The sequence below is a fragment of the Coenobita brevimanus genome, chromosome 47 (assembly GCF_032717465.1).
Source record: "Coenobita brevimanus isolate Jiangsu-jjx chromosome 47, ASM3271746v2, whole genome shotgun sequence".
Lineage (NCBI taxonomy): Eukaryota > Metazoa > Arthropoda > Malacostraca > Decapoda > Coenobitidae > Coenobita > Coenobita brevimanus.
This window is the reverse complement of record NC_137000.1, coordinates 28,211,800-28,231,265: the sequence shown is the minus strand read 5'-3', so window position 1 is coordinate 28,231,265 and position 19,466 is coordinate 28,211,800. Positions and strand designations below refer to the sequence as shown.

At 41.5% G+C, this 19,466-nt stretch overlaps 1 protein-coding gene across 1 annotated transcript in view; it reads left to right on the top strand.

The window, feature by feature from the left end:
* The window catches only part of LOC145399134 (uncharacterized), a 117,882-nt gene that overhangs the window by 18,686 nt on the left and 79,730 nt on the right, over positions 1-19,466 (top strand). Inside the window, exon 2 of the mRNA XM_080271873.1 lies at positions 18,959-19,060. Coding sequence (XP_080127999.1) covers positions 18,959-19,060 — 102 coding nt within the window. The remainder of the gene's footprint in view (positions 1-18,958; positions 19,061-19,466) is intronic.

Here is a 19,466-nt window from a genome sequence, read left to right as displayed (position 1 = left end):
TTTGTATCGTGACAGGCAACAGGTAAAGACAGGATAGGCCTCTGTATGGTGACAGGCAACAGGTAAAAAAGACAAACATATATAAGTACGGTTACTGATATTCTAAGTCAGTTCTTTGAGTCTTCTTCAGGTCATTCTAAGAAGTTTCTCCCATATCTTCCTTCGCCTTTTTTTTTAGCACTGCACTTTAACCCCTTCAGCCAGAGGACGTCATGTATGGTATATTTTATTTTAGGTGCTACAAGATGTAAAGGAGCTGATAGAGGGCTTTATCTTACCTCTTTAGTTGGGACAGCAGCTCTTAAACTGAATAAAATCGCTTCAAGAAAGACTAAAATTACCGCCACGGATTCAGGGGGTTTATATTTCCTTGTACATTATGTAAGTGTTTTCGATAATAAAACACAACACGCAAATAACACCCACGAGTGTATTAATGTGCTACTGAGAATTACGATGTGTTAAAACCTATGTAGTGATAAGCTGGTGTGGGAGAATTTTTCGTCGGCCTTCAATGCTAATGAGACAACACTCCACAGATTCAGTTCGTTCCCAAACACTAGTGGAAACATGGCAAGCATACACACACACACACACACACACACACACACACACACACACACACACACACACACACGGAAAGAGAGAGAGAGAGAGAGAGAGAGAGAGAGAGAGAGAGAGAGAGAGAGAGAGAGAGAGAGAGAGAGAGAGAGAGAGAGAGAGAGAGAGAGACAGAGAATCTTCAAAGAAACCATCATCCGGACAAACAAAGATCGTGAGACACCGCAAACAACTTCCCAATGAAAAACCCAAGTCTTTGTCGCCAATTCACGCACGACACACGGAAACTACTACCAGAACACGACCTACACGCCACTACCACCACCACCTTGCACCATTAACACCATTTGCGACACACCTTAACCCAGCGGTGTGTCCATCAGCTGAATAAAACCGTCTGTCGTGAACTAGAATGTAATAGAAAGTTCTTAATTCTCGCTCAGAAAAAAATAATCATGACAGTTTTGAATATTTTTGGTCCACTAGGTTTTTCCAGAGCACAGGAAAATCGCCTGGCGGTAATTTAAACAAACTGCAAACTAGGTAATTCGCAGCTGAAGGGTCAATCGTGCATGTCTCTGTCTGCTCAACGTTTCAGGTCTCGTCACTCATACAGGCCAGACACACGGAAGCTGCGACGACATGACCAGCCTGCCAACTCCTCCACCATCCCCACCACAACCTCGCACAATCAATGCAATTTGTGAGGCAAATCAGACGTACAATACCTGCCTGTAAACCTCAAGTCTTCGTTACTAATTCACCCACGACACATGGGAGGCGCCGCGGGAACACAAATAATCCACCACTATCACCACTAACGCCGCTTGTGAGACACCTTAACCGTATCTTCCGAAATCTCAAGTCCTCGTCGCTAATTCACATCACACACGGAGATACAGACAGAACACGATCAACTAACCACCACAAGCACCACAACCGCCGCCGCCACCTCGCACAATCGGCGTAATTGTCAGATCTTTGACACACAATACCTGTCAGCTGAAAATCTCAAGTCGTCGTCACTAATTAACCCAGTTGCCAAGAGAACATGACCAGTACGTCACCATCACCACTACCACCTCGCTCCAATAACACTACCTGTAAAACACCTTTATCACACCTGTCTTCGTAAACCCTTCAGTCCTCGTCACTAATTAACGCCACGCATGAAGGCTGCCAAGAAAACATGATCAAATAGAGCTCTTCCAACTTGACGTATCCTAAATTTTCGTTCTTTAGTAGCTTATTTAACGTACAGCTCAGCGGCAGAAAAAGACCGTGCTACGGCTTTACATTCTTTCCATCGCATTTGTTCGTGATCAATACCTTATCTTTGGAAAACCTAAAGTTCTCGTCGCTAATTCACACCTCACACTGAGACTGTCAAGAGAACATGATCAGCTAACCATACCATCCACCACAGCCACCACCACCACCACAATCATCACACCCGCCACAACCACCACATCCACCACAACCACCAGCACCGGCACCACCACCACCACTACTTTGCACAATTAACGTCATTTTTGAGACATATTTCATGTACAGTCCCTGCCTCCCGGAAAAATCCCAAGTCCGTCTCCAGTTTCACGTCAGACACACGGAGACTGTCAGGAAAGCGAGCCTAACCTGTCGTCACCACCACAAAAACCGCTATCACCACCACCACCACCACCACCACCACATGCACCATTAACACCACACGTGAGACACCTTAAACGTTCCTGCCTGTCTTCGTCACTAATTCACGCCAGACACACACGGGAACCACCAGGAAAACACAACTACCACCCCGCTACCACCACCACCACCACTATCACCGTCACCCCGCACCATTAACACCATTTATTTAGTTTTTATTGGTATTGGATCGGGAGCAGCGTGAGGCCAGGGAATAAAGGGCTTCGCGCATGAGGGATTTTATTGTTTCTGACGTCACTCTCTTCTGTACCCCTGCTTCCAGAGTCAAATTTATCCTCCCATCGTCTAGATCTTGCAATATAAAACCAATTTCGATTTCCTCCCACTGTATAGGATTTTAAATATGGTGTGTGGGATCTGGATACGGTAAATAAGTTTTTGAGTAAGCGAGGTACCTAACATCGATACATTTAGACAGTTATAAAAGGATGATAAAGAGATAAACAAGTTGGAGACAAAACTGTATTCCCAACCAGTTAATTTAATTCCTCTGAAGCTCACTGGCGACACCGGTTAGGAACGAATTTTTGTCCCTAACCTGCCTTTCTGTACATCGCCCTCCTAAATCGAGTCGGGGAAATTGAAGAGATTAGGAACATTATAAAGGGAAGAGACTAAGGGATGCACAGGGAGGATCGAGCTGCCTGGGTGAGGAGTGTACGGGAGACACACATGACACAGGTTTGACAACACATTCTAAGTTTCATAGACTACACTCCATATCACGTTGGAAAAATACATTCTACTCCACTTGCTGCTGGAAAAATACATTCTACTCTATAATTATCATGTTGGAAAAATACATTCTACTGTGCTTCATGTTAGAAAAATACATTCTACTCTATATCACGTTTGAAAAATACATTATACTCAAATGTTGGAAAAATAGATTCCACTGAATTCCTTGTTGGAAAAATAAATTCTACTTCATATATTTCATTTCCGTAGAGAGAAGCAAGAAAAGGTGAAGCAAACATGGATGGAGGGAGCAAAAATGCATCCCAGTCTGTTTCATTTCCGTGGAGAGGAGTAAGAAAGGGGGCAGCAAACTCGAGAAGTTTATAAGTGTAAAAATCATTTCCTTTCTATACTGTTTCATTTCCTTGGAGAGGTAGTAAGATGAGTCAAGGCGAACACATAGACTGTCTAGGATTAATGAAATAAATAAAAACTAGAAAGCACTCACAGAGCGCATACTTCCGCCAATGCCATTGCAGGATCCGGATCCGGATCCGCCCTAAAATTTAATAAATTCCTTCTTGGCCCATGGACAACTCTTCCACAAAATTTCACTGAAAGCCACTGAGAACTTTTGGTGATATCGTGTGGACAAACAAAAAATTCCTGGATCCGGATGATGATCCGGATCACCACCAAAATCAATGGATTTTTACCTTAGGCCATACTCTATCCCTCCAAAAAATTTCAGCAATATCCGTTCATAACGTTTTAAGTAATCCTGCTAACAGTCAAACAAACCAACGCTGGCAAAAACATAACCTCCTTGGCGGAGGTAATAAATCTATTCTAATTCACGCAGGAAAAAAATCGATCTTTATCTATCTATAGCTAGATGCTTTAATCCTGTAAGGGGTGGCCACAAACAAATCGCCTCCATGTCGCCTTGTACCTACCACTGCGCTATAGTGCAATTTCCGTACCTGAAAGAAAAGAGAAGTAGCACCAAACTCGGGAAGTGGAATGCACTCTGTTTTATTCGAAAAAGAGTAGGAGAAACCGCAATAAACTCGGAAAGAACGAGTAAAAATCATTTCCGTTTACTCTGTTTCATTTCCAGGACGAGGCGTACGATGAGTCGCTGCGAACTGGAAATGTACACACACACACACACACACACACACACACACACACACACACATTTCATGAAGGAAAAATACACTGTAGTCGAGAGGAGTATGAGAAGTATACACACACACACACACACACACACACACACACACACTACTCTATTTCATGAAGGAAAAATACACTTTAGTCTACAGAGGAGTATAAGAAGTACACGCACACACACACACACACACACACACACACAGACACACACACACACACACACACACACACACACACACACACACACACACACACACACACACACACACCTCTATTGCATGAAGGGAAAATACACTGTAGTCTAGAGAGGAGTATGAGAGGTCGAAGGCGAGTCAAAATGTAGGAGGAAAAATACATCCCAGGTCCCTACGCTCGGCGGTAATGGAAGATCCCTAACACCTCTTCCTTAGCGATTTACTTTTGGATATGGACGGGTAATATCAACTTGTACGTTATATATGCGGAGTATGGCGATATTGGACGGATTTGTGTGACACAGAAAATGACAGAAAGATGTAACAAACAAAATAAATCGGTTGGGAAAAGACAGAAAGGTGAAATAAACAAAATAAATCGCTTGAGAAAAGGTAAAAAGGTGTAACAAAATAAATCACTTGGGAAAATGTAATGCGTAATGAACAAAATAAATCGCTTGGGAAAAGGTAGAAAGGTCTAGTAAAACTGATCGCTTGGGAAAAGTAGAAACGTGTAACAAATTAAATCGCTTGGGAAAGGTAGAAACGTGTAACAAATTAAATCGCTTGGGAAAGGTAGAAACGTGTAACAAATTAAATCGCTTGGGAAAGGTAGAAACGTGTAACAAATTAAATCGCTTGGGAAAGGTAGAAACGTGTAACAAAATAAATCGCTTGGGAAAGGTAGAAACGTGTAACAAAATAAATCGCATGGGAAAGGTAGAAACGTGTAACAAAATAAATCGCTTGGGAAAGGCAGAAACGTGTAACAAAATAAATCGTTTGGGAAAGGCAGAAACGTGTAACAAAGTAAATCGCTCGGGAAAAGGTAGAAACGCGTAACAAAATAAATCACTTGGGAAAGGTGTTAGGGGGCTTCCTTAACCCACCAGAATACGCCAGTCTTTCCCATTTCCGCGGAGAGAAGAGGAGAGGCAGCGAATTCTGGAAGGTACAAGCGACCAATAGGAAGCGTGCAACTTATGTGACTGGAATGTGCAGTAGTCCGGGACAGGCCAAAGTTCCCCCATGTTTGAGGTGGAGGAAATGGCTTGTCTCGCTTTCGGTGCTCCTGGCTTGTTTATGATGGAGTTGGTGGCTGCTTCTCCCGTGTCTGGTCCTGGAGTCTGTGTATTTTCTTCACCTACCGCTTTTTACCCGCCGACACTGCTGCTCCTGCTCCCGCTGCGTCTGTTGTTGTGTTCCTTTTCTTTACCCCGTCCTCTCTTCTCCTTCTCCATCTGTCTCCTAAAGCACTGTGGTACGTTTCTCGTTTCTCCTCTCTCTCTCTCTCTCTCTCTCTCTCTCCTTCATCACACTCGCCCTCCTCCCTCTTGCTCTGTCAAATTCTCTTTCATCTCCTGCTTCTGCAATCTCCCCCTGTCATATATTTCCTGTCCCAGACTTCTTATTCGTCTTCTTCGACCAACTTCCTTAACCTATTTCTTTTCAAATCTATTCTTTCAGTCCAACTGCTGCTAATATAAAAGTTTCTTGAAATGCGCTTCCTGAACAAACAACTCTAAAAATACCATCTCAAAACCTCTTCAGAAGATAAACTTATTCTGTAAATCCCTCATCACTGCTCCAAATCCAGCTAGGTATCTTTATTCAGTTTAGCAAAAGATGATTATTTAGCTGAGAAACCCCTTTAGGAAATGGGTTAAGCAAAGTATTTCTTTAACTCTGTTGTAGCTGTCAGTGCTTTAGAGTATTTCATTCATGCTAACATAGGCGATTTTGTGCAACTGAGAGAAATCCTAGCAGTCAGGGGATTTAGAACAATTTCAAGTAATCCTCTCACTACTGTGGTTGAAACTATGAATTATATGTAGGTCAAAACCAAGCGATTTTCTTCAGTTCAGACTCCTACCCAGAATGAAGGGTTAAACAATCCCATTATTAAGCAATCACTCCTATAAACAACTCTTCCTTAACTACAGCATCTTTAAATAATAGCAGATAAAACAACTCCTTTAAACAAGACTCACTTTTCTTAAACACTTCTTGAAACAAACCCCTGGTCTCAAAATCCACGTTTTGGGGGAAAAAAAAAATCGTAGGCTAACCAGTTTACTTCGCGTATTTCATGTCATTCCTGCTGTTACCAGCCGATTTTTTTTCTTTTCAAAACAATAAAAACAGTAATGCCCTACAATACAGAAAAAATCTGCGAAGGTTATAGCCTCTCCATTTGGAAAAGTTTCTCCTCCCTGAATAAAATCGCCAGACGGTAACAACAATAAAATAAAAACATATACATGTCCTCTGGCTTAAGAGTTTATACAGTATCTTAAAATATCCTCCCCATTACCGGCGCTCATCTCCCCCTCCCTCCATCCCACCGCCCGACCCACTTTTCCTCCTCAGTCCATCTCAGTTCTCGTGTCATCTCCCAGGCGTATAACTTGAAGACTCGCTCGTATATCCCTTTTAAGCATGTTTTTAAAAGAAGGTGGAAGGGAAAAACAACCTCGCCCCCCATTTCCTCCCTAACTTGAGGTTCTGGAGGGTCGAGTTGCCAGAGCGTATGGACGTGGGCAACCCGACCCGACTCCTACGCCACCTGACCTGTTCCCTTAAGTGGCCTCGTTCATGGCCCCTCCTAACAAGGCTACTTCCCTTCGTACGGTGTGCTTATTGTAGCCTACTGCCCTTCGCTACTTCCCCCTTTTGATACGACGGGATCTGAGCTGAGGTCTGAGTATGGAGGCCTGAAAAGGATAATATGTAGGCGCACTATGCTTCCTTTACGCCAAGTTGGCCAATATTATCGTCCTTTTGTAGCCTATTTCATGAAGCTCAGTGGCAGAATATGACAGTACTGCGGCTCTACATTCTTTCCATGGCACTTCCTTATAACTAGCATCATGTTCTAGTGTTAATACATTGCTAAAACTCGGCATTCAAGACTGAGGGACAGCAGTTTATGTCAAGTTAGAGTAAAACGAGTACAGTTCCCACATTAACGTATGGGTGTGAAACTTTGGTATGGTGTGAGTGTAAAAAGTCAAGAGTAAGAGCAGTATAAACGGGACTACTGAGGAATCACGTGTGGAGTGTGTAAAGTGGACGGGATTACAAAAAATGCAATTAGCGAAAGTTGTGCAGTTACCGGTAATGAAGTCTGCTGATAATAAGGCAGAGAGTAGTTACACAGATGGCAGTGTTAACTGGAGATACTGGGTAAAGAAAAGATAATGAAACAGGTATAAGAAATGATGGAGGAGGAGGAGGTATATAACGTATGAAAAGATAAGAATGTAAGGTAAATTTGAGGTAAGGAAACTGAGGAAGACAGAGAACCTAACAGGGAGTCAAGTTGTCGGCATGAGGTATATATATATATATGTGTGTGTGTGTGTGTGTGTGTGTGTGTGTGTGTGTGTGTGTGTTCAGAAAGGCATAAGTTAAAATAAATACAAAAAAAACTGTGCAGGTGGTTTGGTCTGTGAGATGAAGCCAGGTTTTTGGGGGATCTGAGTTTTGTATATAAGATACTGTGGGCCATTTCACTATGCGCAGCTGAAAATTATCTCTTTTGTACACTCTCGTTACTAATTTCTGGATACTACCTCATCCCATCTTTAGATGGGAAAGAGGGTTAGACTGATGATGATGATGATGATGATGATGATAATGATGATGATTTGTATTTTATTTTTTGTTGATATCTAAGAGTGAATACAGCTGGATAACTGCTCCCTAACGCACAGTAGTTCACATACAGGTCTCGTAAGGTAGGGCTGAACTGCAAATCTGATGGATGTGTTACCTTGTAATTTTATGTATCGCTCTTCCAGTGGCCTCTAAATTTAAGCTTGTAAAGAAATCACGTGTCTTTTCGCCCAGTTTCGAATGGACCTCTGGCAATGGAGGGGTGAAGTTCAAATTTGTTGGAGGTATATTTCTGTTCCTGAAGTTTCGTGGTCTATTCTTCCAGCGGTCTCAAAAGCTAAACTTGTGTGGCAATCCCGTGAGGACACTGGCAAGCGTTTCCGAGTTGCTGGTGACTTTCAATCTTTGCCCTGCGGAGATGCGAAGTCCTGGATGCAGCCAAGCGACCCGCCACCCACAACATAAACAACGCTTTGGAGACAATAACACGAAAGTTTGACGGCACACACACACACACACACACACACACACACACACACACACGAGTCTTTTCCTCCAGATCCATCATCTCATTTCAGGTTATGAATGCAACTGTCGTACAACAGTTCTACCAAATTGTTTGAGGTATTCGTCGATTCATTCTCCCACGTTTGGGTACGAAGGGTGGAAAGGAGTGGGCGGGATGGGATGGGGTGGGATGGGATGGGATGGCAAGGCATGGGATAGGACAGGACAGGACAGGATAGGATAGGATAATATAGGACTGGATGGGATGGGATGGGAGAAGATGGGATGGGATGGGATGGGATGGCAAGGCATGGGATAGGACAGGACAGGACAGGATAGGATAGGATAATATAGGACTGGATGGGATGGGAGAAGATGGGATGGGATGAGATGGGATGGGACTAGATGGTGTGGCAAACGGAAAAAGTATATCACAAAACAATGACACCCTCTCATTCCCATCCCCCACCTCCCACAACCCGCCGTCCAACCAATCAACACAGCCAGGTCCATCTCCAAAAAATACCCTGACAAACGACACATACATCAATGGCCAAAGTTTATTTCCATCACGGACCATAGCCCTGATGTAGGCGAGGTAATAAATAAGAGGCACACATAGCCACCGCACTACAACCTCCCCCCCCCCAAAAAAAAAAAAGTAAAAAAAAAAAAGGTACCAAGAGCCTATGGTCTGGTACAATTAATATTCATAGCCTCATTGTGCCGACGTATGGACACTGGGGGCCTAACTCTCCGCGCTGGGCTTGGCAGAACGCAATTAAACCCCCATATACTGACTAGGCGGGAGCGAGGCAAAAATTGGGTTATAGCCAGGTCGAATCCCGGAACGTTTTCAAAGCACAGATTACAGGTCCATAAAGTATCTGTCTCTATGTTCAAGTGTCTGTTTATCTATCTACAGTATCTGTCTACTTGGGCACTATCTTGCAGTCACTCTGGTTCGCCCATAAAATATCTACCCTTACGTCTAGGTGTCTGCCTGTCTATCTACGGTATCTATCTATCTGAGACTTTATCAAGCAGTCATTATCACCAATCTGATTCGCGCATAAAGTATCTACCGCTGTCTTGTGTTTGTCTGTCTATCTATCTGAGGCTACTTAAAAAGCACTCACAATTAGCATATAAATATAATCTATGTATCTACTTACGTGATATAATTCACCATTATACCTATTAATATACTGCTTAAATGATATACTTATCTATACATCTGTATGCCATGTCTCCTTAATGGTTAACGGTTTGCTGCAAAACAAAAAGCTATGCTGAGAAGTCCACGTGGTCTTATGCTCACCATGTAGTATCTTTCTAATTCAAGCCAAACTCTAGCAAGCCTAGAAAACAGCAGAGAGTGGGGAAACTGAACTAAAAATGGTGCATACGTGTCTGGCTCACACAAGCAATAAACACTCGTTCGTGGAAGCAAAAGTAATTACACCCGAAAAAGCCTATATTGCAGACCCAACTTAATTGGATTTTCATCACTACCCGCGCCCTTGTGATACTAAAATTCTTGGAAAGCTACTCTAATTCTGTATTCCTTACTGCCCGTAGGCTGTTTTACGGCACAGATATTATATATATATATATATATATATATATATATATATATATATATATATATATATATATATATATATATTAGTATATACAGGCCTCATATATGTATATACTGTGTTTGTGTGTGTGTGTGTGTGTGTGTGTGTGTGTTTGGGATTAGGGTCTGTCTGTGGTGAAATGGGATGTTAAGTGTGAGGAAGGCGATTATCAGGCGGAATAACAATGTAAACACCTTAATAGTACCGACAGGTTTTCTCAGCCAGATGTAACAGCAGTGCGTGGTTTAATGTTCCCCACCAAACTGACGAATACATCCTTTATTATGGATGCCACTAAGCGATTATCATAAGCTGAATTTCTTATGTGACTGAAAGAGATGAGACAACTGCTATTTCTAAGCGTAGTAGTGTGGACGAGTGGCGTTGGTTGCGCGAACAGAGATGGCATGATGGAGGGTTCTAATTATGGTATGCCCCGGTAAAGGATTCTGGACGACTTCCCATATAGCAACAGGGGGATTCATGAGTAAATTAACTGGATATTCATGTATGGTAATGAATACCGACTAAAACAGCTTCTTAACACTAAATCCTTGACTTCCCACTTCGCCTCTCATTAAAAATATTGCGACAATTATATATGAGTGGAAGAAAATACTGTACTGCAAATATTGAACCCAGATATAAATTTGACGTTCAGATATCAATAAAAGGATAAGAAATGGAAGATATGAAGAGGGATCACTAACCGTCGGCAAGGAGACGAGGGGAAGACGTACCTGTTGTCTAAGAAAGAGATGGATTGAAACGGACTCTTCCCTGACTTTGACGTGCTGGGGGATGAAAGGAGGACAAAGGCGTGAAGGGCCTGGGGTTATAAGAATTTTCACATTTCACTTTCTACCACGTGGAATATGTATATGGGCTATTCTCGTACATATACATTTATACAGGCATACATACATACATACATACACCAGGTAATCCAGCTGTCCTGCTCCTTACACTGGAATATGCATGTGATTTTTTTTTTTTTTACTTAGTGTTTTCTCTATCAACGAAATGTATTTAGGTGTGTGAGTCCACAAGGTTAAATTAGCTTGTAACAAATATTTTCATGGCACCTATTAATGATAAATTTGCTCCGACCATCTTTGTTACCATGTCTTAGGTGAAGGAGAAGCCTGTAGCATTAATTACCATGAGATTTTGTCATGGTATATTATATCATAGTTTACTATTCCCCAACCACAGACCAATAAAGGAAACTTTAAAGAACAAAAAACTAGACAGGCAATAACAATAACAGGTTCTCACAATACCGGTGGTAATAATAATAATAATAATAATAATAATAATAATAATAATAATAATAATGAGACAAATATGGTGGTAGGTGGTGGCGACCATCATCCACTCACTTGATGTAGTGCTGCCTACTTCTTCCTTAGCCTTTATCATTCTTTTTCTATGCCTGCCCTCCTCCCTTCCTATTTCTCCCATCTTTCCTGTCACTTATTGCTTTTCTTCTTTACAGGTGGCTATACATTGAGTGACAAGCCAAATGGTTTCCTGTAAGCCAAGAAACCATTTACAACGCTGGATGGAAACCATATAACCAAACCATACGTGCTCCCTACGTGTTAACAAGTGGGTTGGTGGAGGGTTAGTGCCCCTCCCCGTAAAACAACTCAAAGCCAAATGGCCACCCCTTATGGATTACTGTGTCTGGCAATAGATAGATAGATAGATAGATTGACAAATATTGGCAGAGAGTTTAGCAAGGTCCTATGCATCCCTTGGGGTGCCACAGGAAATGACTGATTGAATAATAATAATAATAATAATAATAATAATAATAATAATAATTTACTGGTGTACACATTTTTCGTTAACACATTCAAGGAAGTGCTGTATTTAGTGGCTGTACACTGACCTACAAACTAAATGGATTCCCGTACCCTAGGAAACCATTCACTACGTCGGATGGTAACTATTTAACTAACAAACAAATGCCTGATGGTCTATGGGGTCACGGCGCTCCAGCCGGATAAGACCCAAAATGAGGATTATCCAGCACTTAATTGTCTGGAATAAGTAGATTAGCCCCGGAATCCTAAGTTCTGAATGGAGCAAGATTTAACGCCAAAGGAATACAGACAGACAGATATATAGAAATATTTATTAACACGACATCATGCCTCATCCATTTTTTAAAAATATGATTATTTCATTTTCATACTGATTTCGGTCAAAGACCTTTTATTATTATTGCAATATCTTCACGATCATAACCCTGAATATAACGAGTGTCCTGACCTTAACCATTCTATTCTAATTAACCCAAGTCAAACTAACCTAAACTAATCGCAAAAAGCATAAGCATCTAGGTAGGCCCTACGGCATCGCGGTCTCGTTAACTCTCGGGACGACCGTTAGATGGCAACACCGGCGGCCGAAAATGTAAACATCCGGCTGTTCGACAGTGGTTTTAATTACGCTCCCCTTCCCTCTAATACAATTATCCTACGATTATGCTACGTAGAAAACCTCTTTGGATTGACGAGATATACACAAAAATGATTATACAACTACAGTGGGGTATTCTGAATAACTGGTAAAACTAATACCCAGTAATCTACGTAGCCAAGCCCAACAGCAACTAAACAAATGCCTCAAAACGTCAAGATATAATGCATACATACACCCAGGGACACAACTGACATCTTTTACGAAAATCTGCAATTGAAACAACCGAGTTAAGGACTAAAATGCTTTCCAACTGAAGGAAAACAGTAGAGTGGGTTTTTAAAGTGACGCAATGACGCCAAACACACAAGGAACGCGACACGCATTTAAACTCACAACATCTCGTAATTTACTCACCGTGGCTGTCTTGCTCCTCATCATCGCTTCCTCGGGTCATTACTGTCACGTAGAGTCACTGTAAATTTGGGAGTACTCTGCCACAGTAAAAGAAACAAAGAAAAAAAAAAAACGCACACCGAAGTCTGTCCCCGTCCAGCGTCATACGAGACAACATGGAGGCTGCGGAAATACTACTACAGCGTTACCATGCTTCACAGGACCGAAAACATGCTAAGCTTGTTCTGAGTGTGCTAACTTTGTCCAAAATATGCACTATATGCTGACGTGCCCGTTATATGTTATACATATCTTTGTAGTTAAATAGTCTAAATAGTGATCAAAATACATACCAAGTATACTGTAAATCTATATACTTTTTAGGAACATCCATAGTATGGTTAGAAATATGTGTAGCCTACAAGCTCATCATTAATTGACGGCAGAATAATAAAAAAAATCACTGACGTGTTCCTTGCATTTTGTGGATGTCGTTTTGACACAATCAAAAGAAACATCTTTTGCCTTTCAGTAAATAAAGCGTAAGTAACCATGATATCCCCATAACTCTACATTCAACAATATTGTTTCATTTCTAAAAGATAAACACCAATCTTCTTTCACTAATTCCATCATGGCTTCTTTTCTAGACTCCACAGTCTTATGCCCTATCTGCTTCTTAATTCATTTACCACATGCCGTTTTAAAGCTTGTTGCGCTTCTGTCTGCTTCAAGTTAACCAGTCAAAATATTCGCTCTCAATCAACATCAGGAATTAGAATGGCTTGCAGCGCTTTGACCTATTTAGAAAGGGATGAGGATTATCCACTGTACCTGATAAGATCAGCGTTGGCGTTCTGTAAAGACTGTCGTTACTTAACACTGTCCAAATCTTATTCTTGTTTCTTAGCAACTATCCCAAAAATCTTGGCAGAAATATAATTTCTTCTAAATGCTTTCCACTAGACAAAAGTGAAACTGCCTAGAGCGTGACCAGAAGCTAAGTTGCTAACTAAAAGTGCTAAGTTGGCAATTCTGTAGTCTGCAGATAAAGTAAATGCATAATATTAAGCGAAACATGGTAACACTGTATTACAACGTCCGTTTGCATTGGCGTGAGAGTCAACTCCTCACACTCAGTTTATTTACAATATAGTTAAGCAGTAAAAAATATTACTGCAGATAAATATAACATACTTCATCACAATATATAAATAAAAAGACTGAAAATGCTGCTAAATTTTGTGAGGGTGGATTTTAACTTGGCGAACAAACGTCATCACAGTCAATCGAGCTTTCTCGAACGTTCGCGTATGCATCCGTGAATAGTTGTTTTATGTCCCGTGACCTTGGTAATAGAAGTGGGTTTCAGTATTCCCATTGCTATCACCCACATACCTGAATGTCAAGGTAGGAGGAGGCAGTTGTATGTGCCAGGATGACTGTCATCCATGGGCTTTTGAAGGAAAAGATAATATACCGATACATTTAAATATTTGCTTGTTCGTTGAGGCTCCATTATGTTCGCCAGATAAGCAGCGTACACAGCCAAGCATGCCCACAATTTCCTGCGTTCGATAGTTATTTTGTAATGCAGGAAGGGCAACGAAATAAGAATACATAACCTCCCTCTATCTCTTGTTCTTAATGCCAAAAGAGGAAGGGCAACGAAATAAGAATACATAACCTCCCTCTATCTCTTGTTCTTAATGCCAAAAGAAACCTGAGTTGCGAGAGGAAAATATCGCAAGTTATTTTGTATTGCAGGCAGGGCAAGGGGAGAGGAATGAAGTCTGCCTTTGTTTCCTGTTCTTCCTGCAAACCTAAGTCAGTGTTATGAGGTCCAGGTGATCGTAAGGTTGTTCGCGGAGCCGGGTTCGGATGTGTGTGTGTGTGTGTGTGTGTGTGTGTGTGTGTGTGTGTGTGTGTTGGCCTACTAAATTATGGCCTCTCTCCTAAGCTGAATAAAATCGTCTGGTGGTGGCAAGAGTAAAAGCTTTTAAAAATGTAACAACTAAAAAAAAAAAAAAAGTAATGGAGTAATTTAACCTTTTCAGTACAAGTGCGTCTCCTGAGCTGCATAAAATCGTCTGGTGATAATAAGCGTGAAAGTAATAAAGACGTCACCGCACTGAAAGGGTTGAGAGATCAATTATAATCCTCTTATTTATTACAACTACATGCAAATTCTATCGCTCAATCTCCCTTTAGCTGAAGGTATGTCTGGAGAAAGGAAAATGATGTGGAAAAGAAAACGAGGAGGAGGAGGAGGAGGAGGAGGAGGAGGAGAGCAAGTACGTGAAAAAGAATATATATATATATATATATATATATATATATATATATATATATATATATATAAGTACGTCAGCGTATTGAAGAGGCTAACCTAAAACTCCCAGGTGCATTATGTGGACAGGTATACTAGACTTGTTCCCACCATGAGAGGGGTTCACATTCCCATAATCTCAAGAGGCGTTCCTTTTTCTCACAAGGCGTTCTCTCTCTCCTCAGGTCCCAGGGGCCGGATGCTCAAAACTGGTCATATCTCATTCCCGCCGTCGGTGGTCGCTCCTCTAGTCCCGTCTTAAGTTATTCCCGCCTTATGACTGACCACCTCCACCAATGTTCAAACGAGAAGCGGTCAGTCGTAGGGCGGGTATAAGTGTTAGTCCCATCAAGCGGCAGAGGGCAGGCAGTTCGCCAGCTGATCTGATAGCAACCAATGAGAATCAGTGTAACAAAAAAAGGCACCCAATGAGAATCAAGGAGGTTGTTTCTAAAGAGACAACTCGTGCATGCTGGTAACAACAAATATCACCGCCACAGTCTACTGTAGATTCTCGCCACACGCCTCTCTGTCTGCTAATACTAACCTACTTCACAATGGAAGGTGAACATAAAGCCAAGAGACCTCGGCGCCCAAACTTTACTGATGCAGAGCTGCTGGCTATGGCAACAAGTGTTGCAGAGAAGCAAGACTTTATATTGGGGAAAATTTTCATTTGACAGTGCCTCAACAGGAGTCAGGATGAAGGCGGCAGCTTGGCAGTATGTTACTGATGCTGTCAATGCTGTCAGTCGAATTCAACGTGATGTTTCGGGCGTAAAAACTAAATTCAAGCATTCAGTTTAGTCAATAAACTGGAAATTTTTTCCTTAAGACCTGTTTTGCAATGTTTTTCTTTTCTAACATAATCTTTGACAGATTTTATATTTGTTAATAACCATTAGGCCCATCCAACAAAGTTTTAGCCCCAATCTAACCTAATCTACCTAAATTAACTAACCTAACCTAAACCCCAAACCTGCTTAGAGGTTGTCAAGCCAAGGCCTCATGATTACGGTGATAAGTTGTTTTTAGGTCAGTGGGGTCCAGTTAAGTAATGTTAGGTTAGGTTTTAAGCTAAGTGCAAGTGGTGGTGGGTTTACGTTAATATCTCAAAGACTATTATTTTGCCATGGATGAATTAGAATGATTTGACGCAGACATCAAGATGTACCTATTGAGCTATATCAAATTCATTACCATGACGCAGGTGCACTTGTAAACATTTATCCTATCCTTACCTAAAGACCCTAACCTATCACTTCACAGCCCATACTGGTCATAATAAAATTGTGAGCTAATGAAAGTCCCTAAAGGAAAAAAAAAAAAAGGTAAATTAACAGTTTAGGACACCTCTGGAATTCAATATGCATACTCCAGAGAATGGGTTAAAATGTGAAATTCCAGTAGTGTCCTAAACTGTAATATACTGGAAAAAATACCAAATTTGCCCACATCTAACTTAGAACGAGGGTTTGTAGAAGAAAAGCAGTTCACATGCCATACCTAATGAAAATATATGAGTAGCCTACATTTTATAGCAAGTATGTGGCATCATAGGGAGGCTTTCACAGTCTCATGAGATAAAATTATGCAGCACATCTACAATTCATAAGAGGCCTCAATAGCGAGTCACTTAAAACTCGATAACCAAGCACAAATCATGCATGAAAGTTCCCTGTATGCGGATGCTCAAAACTTTAGTCTCGGTCGTTGCTCGTCAGCGCGGGACTAAGTCATCAGCTATGTTCACAATGGCTGCCGTCTGCGATGTTCAAAACAGTTTGGGCGCCATGTTGTGACGTCAGCGGGAATATCTCTGGTCGCAACTCCATCAAAATTTACGACTGGTACCGAGCAGTCCTAAAGCCCATTCAGCACGGTCGTAAGGAAGCTTTGAGCCTCTCATCAGCGTTATCTGCCCCTCAAAACATTAGTTAAGACAAGTGTTGGTAATACATACAAGCATATAGCGGTATTTTATTATGGCAAGGATCACAGGGAACTCTCTCATGCATGATTTGAGCTTGGTTATCGAGTTTTAAGTGACCAGCTATTGAGGCCTCTTATGAATTGTAGATGTGCAGCATAATTTTATCTCATAAGACTGTGAAAGCCTCCCCTTGATGCCACACGTTTGCTGTAAAATGTAGGCTACTCATAGATTTTCAGTAGGTATGGCATGTGAGCTTTTTTGCTTCTACAAACCCTCGTTCTAAGTTAGATGTTGGCAGAATTGGTATTTTTTCCGGTATATTACAGTTTAGGACACTACTGGAATTTCACATTTTAACCTCCATTCTCTAGAGTATAATTTTTGAATTCCAGATGTGTCCTAAACTGTTAATTTACTTTCTTTTTTTCCTTTAGGGACCTTTCATTAGCTCACAATTTTATTATGACCAGTATGGGCTGTGAAGTGATAGATAAGGGTCTATGTAAGGATAGGGTAAATGTTTACAAGCGCACCTGCCTTATGGTAATAAATTTGATATAGCTCATTGGGTACATCTTGATGTCTGCGTCAAATTATTCTAATTAATCCATGGCAAAATAATAGTCTATGAGATATTAACAAAAACCCACCACCACTTTGCACTTAGCTTAAAACCTAACCTAACCTACCCTAGTCTAATCAGAAGCCTAACCTAACATTACTTAACTGCACCCCACTGACCTAAAAACAACTTAATTATCACCGTAATCATGATGCCTTGGCTTGACAACCTCCAAGCAGGTTTGGGGTTTAGGTTAGGTTAGTTAATTTAGGTAGATTAGGTTAGATTGGGACTAAAACATTGTTAGATAGGCCTAATGGTTATTAAAAAATATAAAATCTGTCAAAGATTATAAATTAGAAAAGAAAAACATTGCAAAACAGGTCTTAAGGGAAAAAAATCCAGTTTATTGACTAAACTGAATGCTTGAATTTTGCTTTTACGTCCGAAACATCACGTTGAATTCTACTGACAGCATTGACAGGATCAGTAACATACTGCCAAGCTGCCGCCTTCATCCTGACTTGTTGCGGCACTGTCAAATGAAAATTTTCCCAATATAATGTCTTGCTTCTCTGCAACACTTGTTGCCATAGCCAGCAGCTTTGCATCAGTGAAGTTTGGGCGCCGAGGTCTCTTTGCTTTAGGTTCACCTTCCATTGTGCAGTAGGCTAGTATTAGCAGAGAGGCGTGTGGCGAGTATCTCTGGCAGCGATATTTGTTGTTACCAGCATGCACGTGTTGTCTGTTTAGAAACAACCTCCTTGATTCTCATTGGCTGCCTTTTTTGTTACATTGATTCTCATTGGTTGCTATCAGATCAGCTGGCGAACTGCCTGCCCTCTGCCGCATGATGGGACTAACACTTACACACGCCCAACAACTGACCGCTTCTCGTTTGAACATTGGTGGAGGTGGTCAGTCATAAGGCGGGAATAACTTATGACGGGACTAGAGGAGCGACCACCGACGGCGGGACTGAGATATGACCAGTTTTGAGCATCCGGCCCCTGGGATCCTTGCCATAATAAATTACCGCTATATGCTTGTATGTATTACAAACACCTTAACTAATGTTTTGAGAGGTAGATAACGCTGATGAGAGGCTCAAAGCTTCCTTACGACCGTGCTGAATGGGCTTTAGGACTGCTTGGTACCAGTCGTAAATTTTGATGGAGTTCCGACCAGAGATAGTCCCGCTGACGTCACAACATGGCGCCCATACTGTTTTGAACATCGCAGACGGCAGCCATTGTGAACACAGGTGATGACTTAGTCCCGCGCTGGCGAGCAACGACCGGGACTAAAGTTTTAAGCATCCGCACCCTGGGTCGCAGCGCAGAGGTGAGTGTTGGGGGGAGAGGCAGCATAGTAAGCCATTTTGCGCTAAGGACTAGAATTAAAACTGAAAGACAGTGTGAACAAGCCCCCAGTTTTTGAAGATAAAATTTGATGTATGCAGTGATGATGGCGAAACATGTATCTCCATTTTTACCATAAATTCTGCATCATGTGATGATGATACAGTAGAATGTGTACTTTTCTGTATTGTCGCTGGCTACTCTGTAATGTGGGATGGGGGCTGATCACATCTGCAAGTCATAGGTGTTACTAAGCGACTGCTAAAATTTGGGGTCTGCTTACACCGCTGCTCTCTGTACTTCAAAATGTGATGAAGGGAAAGCACTTAAACATAACCAAAGGAACCTAACCCAGCCGTGAACGATTTAATTTCAGTCTAGCCCTACTG